We start from the raw sequence: 8,162 nt of genomic DNA, 5'->3' as shown, positions 1-8,162 counted from the left end.
TGGAGGAGAAGACTGTCCTTCTATAATGGGCAGCCTTTAGCCTCAGCCCTTGCATAGGGCTCAGCACCACAGAGGAGTGACTGAGAAACTAGACAGCATGGGGTTTATGGGGGAAGGAGGGCTGGAGGAGGAAGCAGGAAGTACAGCCCAGAATTGACAGCAGAGGGCAGCCTGGAGCAGTGTTGTTGCATATTGAAAGTGGTTCCATGAATCAGTAGACTTCAGTCATATTCGCACTGGAGATCCATTTATTATGACCCTGCTATCCCACCGCCCACCCCCATGGGATTCCTGCCTCTTCCCCAGAAAATATGGTCAACACAGAAGAAGGGCAGCCTCAGGCCTGCTGTTAGAGGCGCTTCATTGTTCTCTTTATCCAGGGCAGGAAGTGTGAGACCTTCATGAAGACTCCTGGAGGGGTCCCATTGTTTTGTCCATAGGAGAAAATACCCTGGACCACCTTATTACAGACGAGGGGGCCACCGGAGTCCCCCTGTGAGCAGAGAGAAGAACTGAGCTGGCCTCCTCGTGGTCCTGCCCTCCCCACTATCCCGGGGATCCAAAGTCTCTATTAGGAGGCTAGGTGGGAGATCAGGGTCAGGGCAGGCCTTGTCACCTCCCTCCTCCCAGGGCTCCAGCCTGGCTGTGACTGTTTTTTGAAGCTCCACCCAGGCCAAGGCTTTCTCTCCACACCTCGGGGAATTTTAGTGAGAACTCTGCTGTGGGCTGACTGATCTTTCCTCACCCTGCACCCCTGATCCGCTCAGGGGAAAAGCTAAAGACTGGATTCGTGGACCCAGGGTGCCCAAGCTCTCAGGCTGAGGCATGAAGATATTGCCACTCTCACGCCCCAGAGCTCCCTAAGGTCCTCTCTCCCGAGGTCTGTCTAGGTAGATGGTGGAAACCTTACCTTGAAGCTGCTCTTCTTCTTCTTCGGGTCACCTACACAGATCTGGGAGGCCCCTCTGTAATAGCGGGGGAAGCAGGACTCACACTCGCGATCCTGCTGCAGGGTCAGCTCCACCTCCTGCAGAGTGGTTGCTAAAGTATTCATTGAGACTCTCCCCCAGCCGGCCACACTGCACACTTGTCCAGGCCTCACCTGGGCCTTGCCCCCAGGCAGGCTGAGGGGCCTCACAGCTGTAGTCTGCTTGGCCTTTCTCTCCAGCTGATGAGAAGAGGCAAGAAAGTCCGGCTCAGCCAATGGCCTCCTGGGCCTGGACACCGCGATGGGGCTGCACTGTCTTCCCCCTCCCCTGTGCCACTTGGGACTAGTCAGGTGGCCAGGATGAGAGGAGGGAAGGGACAGGTCGCAGTGGGAAGGGAAACAATCTGGACCCAGGAGAGCAAGAGCAGTAGGGAGTTTTCCTTACCTTTAGTAACATGATGTCATTGGAGAAGTTCTTATAGTCTGGGTGGCAGATGGCTCTTCTCACGGGGATGACCTGCTGGGTCCTCTCCTGCTCCTGGATGTTGTGGGCCCCCAGGGTCACGTTGATTGAGCTGCATAGAAAGCAGAGTAGGAGTGTGGGGGGCGTGGAGTCACAGGAGATCCAGCCCAGGAGCCATGAAGAGCAACTGATAGCTAGGGCAGGGCAGGGCTGCAGCTAGGGGAAATTGAGGCAACACGAGGGCTGGGCGCTGAGTGTCTCTGTGCCCTCTGCTTCTCAATGACACTGAGGGTAGAACTCCTAGAAGCTTTCTCTTGCCCTCAGTCAATTTTGTGAAATACTCTGCGTTTGCATTTTGACCCTCATGCAGGCTTTCATCCTCCACAGCTGCTGTATTTGGCCAGTGTGGTCTCTTCTCAACTGGGCCACTAGCTCTCACCTCTGACCCTCTGACCCCAAACTATACCTGTCCTATTTCTCCCTTTCCATCCCCACAGTCATGATCTCAGATGTCTCCTCTGATGTGTTCTTGTGACTTTGAGTTACCAAGAGCCAGGGGAGCTCCCCTGGGCTGCACTCCTGGACAGAGGACAGGGTCCCTGTGGGTGTCTCAGGATGTGTCAGTTGTCTGTGACCCCTCACCTTCCGCAGCAGTGAGCAGCTGTCAGAACAAAGTCCTTTCGCAGGAGGACACCGCCACACCTCATCTTTCTCTCATTAACCACAAACTGAACCAACGCCATGTAGGGGCGGGAGTGTGGCTTGGCCTCGTGTCCCCCGATGATGTCCTCTGAAAGAAAAGATTGGAAGATGGGCTTTCTGGGAGCACCTGTGGTCAGAGGGAAGGTTTAGGAAGGTGGAGATTGAGGGTGGGGTCTACAGTGCCCTGGAGACTCCGGAAGAGAGAGCTCCCGGGTTCTGCTTGCAGCAGAATCCTTTTCTGAACATGGAGCCTTAGAACCCCTGTGAGAAAAGGGGGACAGTGCTTGTTCTCCACGTCCTACTTCAGACAATGTATGGAGGAGGTAAGATCTCTTCTCATGATAGTAGAGCCCCAAGGGGTCCTGGACGGGGCTCCCCTGACGTCTTCTGTCTCAGTGACTCTCCCGACCCTTCTGAGCCTCTGTTAAAGTCTTGAGTAGTGCCTTCATCTAATAATCTGTCTGTGAGCCTATGGAGTTGGATTTTCTAAAATCGTCACGTCCTAGTGTGTAACCCATCCTAGGATCTCAGTAACCATTTTTGGCTGCGTGAATGAATGGCCTTCACTCATTTCTAGGCAGAAGTTTCGTGTGGATAGTGCTGGTGGGATTCAAAGACACAGGGATGGGAAGAGGGCATGGTGTGGAGCAGCCAAGGGCCTGGGAAGGCAGGGGGAGGTGGGGCTGAAAATGGGCTGCTCAGGCCTGCTGCAGAGCCAAGGCCACAAGGGAGCCCTGGGTGCAGTCATCCAGCCCCTTCTGAGATCAACTGCACCCTGGGCTCCTCTCCTGGGCAAGAGTGAGGGGGTGAAGCGCACTGAGAAGTGTAACTGGTTCTTAAACTGGCTCCTGGGATAACTCACACTACTGTTACCAGTTCATCTGAGCTGCCCTTTCCTGGGTTGGAGTGAGCAATTTTAGTTACTCATCTTTTGTAGCTTCACATCCTCTGCCAAATGTCCTTCTATGAGCAGCCAACTTTCCAGATTTTAACAGAGGCTAACACCTACTAAACCTTTTAATGAACACCCTTCCTTCTGGCCATCCTTATTGAGCATCTATGCAGGTTTAGACTTGCTAGTCTGGGTTAGGGATGGGAGCTGGGTTTTAGAAAATTCTTGGGCTCAAATTGAGGAAATTCGCTGACTCTGCAGGGCAGAATGGTCAGGAGTACAGAGGGTTTTGTGAGATGGGCTGAAGCCTCTGGAGTGGGGATGGTCACTCACCTGTCCCAGCCTCGGGGGGCAGAAGAAAGGCCAATAAGAGCAGGAGTGGCCACATCTTCCCTGAAGGTCTGCCCAGGTCAGAGCTGCTAGTGTTTCTTCCTTCGAGACACACGGCCTCTGAGGAGAAGGCAAGAGGGGTGGCTCAGCACCTCAGAGACCTCCTAGACCTGTGCTCCTCTGGGTTTCCTGTGCCATCACGCAAGGTGGTTTGTCGAAGTTCTCTAGCTTGGGGTAGGTGACAGTAGCACTGTCACCACACTTGCCCTCCCACTGCTGAGTCCCAAGGCGAAAGCAAGAAGAAAAAACAAGAAAGTGAAGCCTGTGGTGCAGCCAGCAGGGGAGCTGGAACCCAGAAGAATTACGAATCAAGAATGTCTCCAGTTCCCAGCTCTTGGCTCTTTTTCCATCCTGGTGAATTCATGAATAATTATTTAGCAAGCTAGGTCCAGGGAGATGATCAGCATGGCTCCTGCCCATGAGAAGCTGCGGTTGTCTGGAGTAGTCTGAGAATCTGTGGTTAGAGTACAGGGTCACAAGGGCTGTGGTAGGGATTCTGCTTGGTGGTGGCTGATAGAGGCTGGCCCTGCCTTAGGGGAATGTAGAGCTGGACACACCCGAACACCCCAAATGGTATCCCCACATCCTATCTGACCACCAGTCCAGTCTTGTATTTTTGGAATATTTAGAACCCCTTCTTTAAACGTAAGTATTCTGCAACAAAAAGAACTTGTATTTTCCCACCATTTTGAACAAAGTCCTGGACTTGATATTCATTGGACCAAAACTAATCATCATTGGTTCCATCAGAATTGAGTGGCCTGATTGGTTTATGCTTGGGTCATTTAGCACCCCTGGACCTGACGTGGGAACTTTTCCACTCAAATCATTGTGCCTGTTTTCTGGAGAGGGCATTCCCCTCGAGAAATGCTCCTTATTGTTGCCAGGTGATGGGGAAATGGATGCTGATCATCCCAATAATTACCATCCACTAAGTATTCTCCTCCAGGGTCCAGTGAAGCACGCCTCTGATGTCCCTGGGCTTAACAGTCATAAACGTTTGCAAACAGATTATCCCAACACTCTCACCAGTATGACGACAGATGAAGGAGTAGTGGAAAGGAAGGCATTATGAGTTCTAAACAGCCCGATCCCAATTCCGTTAAAACAATAGCATCTTATGAGTACTTAGCAAAAGAGAGGAGGACAACATGCTTAAGCATTAATGATGATGATCTCTGGGTGGTGGAATTCTCAGGAATTTTAATGTTCTTATTGATATGTTCTGCCTTTAACTGTCTTTCTATGATGAATATGTATTACTTTTCTACCCAACATACATTTTCCCATAGTTGAAACACGCTCATCAATGGCAACCATTCAGCAGACACTTTCTTTCCAGTCTAGCCTTCTCTAAGGTGGATGTTTGAAAAATGAGGTTTAGTTTTCTGAATCCATTCTTATATACAAGATTTAGAGATTGTTGAAAAATAGAAGAACAATTTACTCAATAAGCTACAGTATATGAGCTCTTTGCATGAATAAAGAACAAATTAATGATTTTGACTCTAGAGATGGAAATTTATTAAGGCCCTAACAGCACCCCCTCCACCCTCCTCTGCCCAGTGCATTTCTGGCCTCTGCCCCAGAAAAGATGGACAGATCAGTCTTGGCGGTGCCTCAGTCTGGTCCTTGCACCTGAAGTATTATGCTTTTTGTCAAAGGCAGAGAGCTCGAGACCCTGGTGAACACACGTGGATGTTTCCCGTTGTTTTTTCCAAAGGAGACAATGCCCTGGGACATGTTGTTGCACAAGAAGGGGCCCCCAGAGTCCTCCTGTGGACAGAGGGACTGAGCTGGGCCTTCTCCTTGTTCTCCTCTCCCCGCTGCCCTGGGGTTGAGTGGTCTCTGTTAGGGGCTGTGGGTAAGATCTGCGCTAGGACAGGCTTTGTGGCCTTCCTCTGTCCTGGGCCTCCAGCCTGGCCCTGATAGTTCCCTTCCTCTCCTTCCCCAGGAAGACTCTGCCAATAAGTGGCTGTGGGACAGTCTCCCATCCCCCCAGGGAGACAGGACTAGAGACCAGGTTGGTGACAAGGCTGAGTACATAGGGATATAGCTAGTCCCCACTGCCCCGGATCTCCTCAAAGCTTGGCTGTACCCAGGGCTGGGCATGGACAGTGTTGGGGATCTCACCTTAAAAGACGTCCTGCTCTTTTTTGGGTCCCTCACACATTTCTGGGTGTTGGTGTTGTAACGGTCTTGGTAGCGAGAGACGTATTGCTCGTCCCTGTGGGCTTCAAGCTCAGCCTCCTGCAGTTTCACGGCTGAGGCAGTGTTCCCACCGAGGCACCCCCAGCGGCCACCCTGCACAGCATCCTGGGCAGCCTGAGGGGCTCACAGAGGCAGTGAGGTTGGCCTTCCTCTTCAAGCTGAAGGCAGAGGAAAGGAATTCACCAAGTCTCCAGGGACAGTCGTGGGGTTGCCTTCCCCACAGCCCTGAGACAGGTGAAGGGGTCATACTGGGAAGGAGGGACAGGGATGAGGTTTGGGGGGGTGGAAAAACCTTGGATTAAATTGTGCAAGAACCAGGGGAGCAAAGTGCGCTACCTTTAGTCACACAGTGTGGTTGGAGGAATTCTTAGGATTGTAGTCTGGGTCAGGAGTGGCTTTTCTCACAGGGGTGACCTGCTGGGTCCTCCCCTGCCCCTGGACGTTGTGGGCCCCCAGGGTGAAGTGGATTGAGCTGCACAGAGAGCAGAGAGGGAGGTGGAGTCACAGGAGCTCCAGCCCAGGACCCGTGAAGGAAGGAGGACAGCTTGGGACAGGGCAGGACTGGAGTGGAGAGGAGTGACAGGGATGGGGCCCTCTGGCTGAGCATCTCTGAGTCCTCTGCTTCTTGGCAGCCCAGCCTGGATGGCAGTTTCTGGAGCAGACTCGGGGTGTTCGGTCATGCTCAGAGCTTGACTGTCTCTGGGCAGGACTGTGAATTTGTCACCTGTGCACTCTGGGCTTTGGAGCATGACCTCAGCCTCCTTCCGATGCCACCTCTGATCGGCTCCTCTCTTCAACAGGCCCCAGGCACTGACCTGTCCCCCTCTCTCCCCGAAGCTTCCCTGTCCTCTGAAGAGCTCTTCCGTGTCGCTAGGTGGCCCAGGTCTGCAGCCCCGAGAGGAGGGTTCTCTGTGAGGTGTCGACAGAGGGTGGGGCCACGCGCTGCTCCTCTCCTTCCCCAGCAGTGAGCTGCTGTCAGAACAACGTCCTCACGCACAAGGGAACCCCCACAGCTTTTTTTGTCTCTGGAGTCTGGATCCGAAGAAATGCCAGACAGGGACAAGAATGAGGATTGACCTCATGGCCCCGGGGATTTTCCCTGAAAGAAGATTCTACCTGCCTGCTGTTCGCATGGAGCCAAAGGCTGGACTGGGGCACAGGACAGAGGAGAACAGGGCGGAGAGGAGCTCGGGTGGTGGATAGTGGGCTCTGTTGTAGCCAGCAGCCACCAAGAAGGGGTCCTGCGTGTTCCTGGGCAGCAATCCTGGCTTGCCTGGTGATCCCCAGACTCAGGTTCTCCATCTGACATGAGAAGAGCAGGCCTTGTTCTCAGTTCCTGCTTCAGACGCATGTGCTGGCAGACAGGATTTGTGTTTGGAATAAGCAGTGACAGCCCTGGCGTCATCTGGGTCTGATCTCCCCTTGTGTCTCCAGACCTCCCTGGGCTGCTGCTGCTCTGTAACATCCAGAACATGAGCTCCAGGTGCCAGGTTGTGTTAGGTCTTTCTGTGCTGGAGCCTGACACGTGGTAGGTGCCCACTAAGTGTCCTGGCAGCTCGAAGGAATGGTCCCAGTCAGCCTCTGGATGAGGGTAGGTTGGGGTAGAGCTGGTAGGGTTCTGAGCAGTGGGGAAGATGGGGCCTGCCAAAACTGGTGTGCCCATTGACTGAAGAACTACCAGAGAGAACTTGAGACTGAACCAGCCAAACATAAGTGTTAAGGGAACTGGGATGCCACCAAACTGGGACCAACTGGATCCTTAGCTTCCTTCCTGGGCAGCATGGGAATGACAAAACTTGGGGAAGGGAGTTTAATTGAGGTTAGATTTTAGGACATTGAGTTAGAAAGCTAGTGGGCCTTACTTTGATTACAGAAGCCAGCCCCTTTCTCCAAGCTGCCCTTTCCTGGGGCAATTAATGATTTCTTGTTCCCAGCTTCCAACTGTCTTCCAGAAGCCTTTGTAATAGATCCCACTTTCCAGATGACACGGGTAGGGCCTGGGGAGGAACAGCACCCACTGGCCCTCATGGAGAACAGCTTTCTGCCCTGCTGTTCTTACTGAGTTTTTATCCAGCATCAGATTTGCTGGTCTTTCAGGGAGGTTGGACCTGGAGTTTAGCAAGTTCCTGGGGATGGGTCAACACCAGGATGTGTCTGAGTGTAGCATCTGGGCAGAGCTGTAACAGTGTGGGATGAGGCTGGGCCTCTGTTGAGGGGACAGTCACTCACCTGCTTCGCCCCTGGGGGACAGAAGAAAGGCCACCAGGAGCAGCAGCGGCTACAACTCCCCAGGAAAGCTGCCCAGGTCAGAGCTGCCGGTGCTTCCTCTTTGTCTTCTCACTCTAAGTGTGACCTTTATCACATAAGGCTCTCTCTGAATGCCTCACCCGCTGTCTGATCGAGTCCTCGGGCCTGAGGGGACAAGAACTTACCAGTCTCCACATAAGCACTCGTAGCTCTTGTCTCTGTGTTGACCACACCCACAGAAAACAGGAGCTGCTGGCTACAGGTGGGCGTTGGAGATGTTGGTCAGCCAGTAGTGGGTCCCTGAGCCCCAGCACTCTGAGTCTTATGAT

General features: G+C 53.0%; 1 protein-coding gene across 2 annotated transcripts; it reads right to left on the bottom strand.

Moving 5' to 3' along the window:
- Positions 1-230: 230 nt before the first annotated feature.
- Positions 231-3,572, bottom strand: LOC101387858 (granzyme H-like). 2 transcript variants are annotated; one of them, XM_087423184.1, is made up of 6 exons: positions 3,319-3,572; positions 2,034-2,181; positions 1,374-1,503; positions 1,103-1,168; positions 911-1,027; positions 231-493 (listed from the first exon to the last, which is right to left on the bottom strand). In XM_087423184.1, exons 1-6 carry the CDS (start codon positions 3,371-3,373, stop codon positions 350-352), a joined length of 660 nt encoding a protein of 219 aa, XP_087279310.1. In that variant the 5' UTR covers positions 3,374-3,572; the 3' UTR covers positions 231-349. The 2 variants fall into 2 exon arrangements, with proteins under 2 accessions (XP_087279310.1, XP_004421213.1); XM_004421156.3 differs by having other exon boundaries at positions 911-1,168; positions 3,319-3,571.
- Between the last annotated feature and the right edge of the window lie 4,590 nt (positions 3,573-8,162).

The sequence above is a fragment of the Ceratotherium simum genome, chromosome 3 (assembly GCF_057802395.1).
Source record: "Ceratotherium simum simum isolate JZ-2026a chromosome 3, ASM5780239v1, whole genome shotgun sequence".
NCBI classification, from domain to species: domain Eukaryota; kingdom Metazoa; phylum Chordata; class Mammalia; order Perissodactyla; family Rhinocerotidae; genus Ceratotherium; species Ceratotherium simum.
The sequence above is the reverse complement of the archived record's forward strand: the minus strand, read 5'-3'. Positions and strand labels throughout refer to the sequence as shown.

What these genes read in the sequence shown, in the direction of transcription:
- LOC101387858 (XM_004421156.3), bottom strand. Translation starts at nt 3,373, where the DNA reads ATGTGGCCACTCCTGCTCTTATTGGCCTTTCTTCTGCCCCCCGAGGCT. An exon ending in GCTGCTCACTGCTGCGGAAG is followed by an intron (nt 1,504 to 2,033) that starts GTGAGGGGTCAC and finishes CTTTCTATGCAG; the next exon opens with CTCAATCAACGTGACCCTGG. An exon ending in ATGACATCATGTTACTAAAG is followed by an intron (nt 1,169 to 1,373) that starts GTAAGGAAAACT and finishes TCTTCTCATCAG; the next exon opens with CTGGAGAGAAAGGCCAAGCA.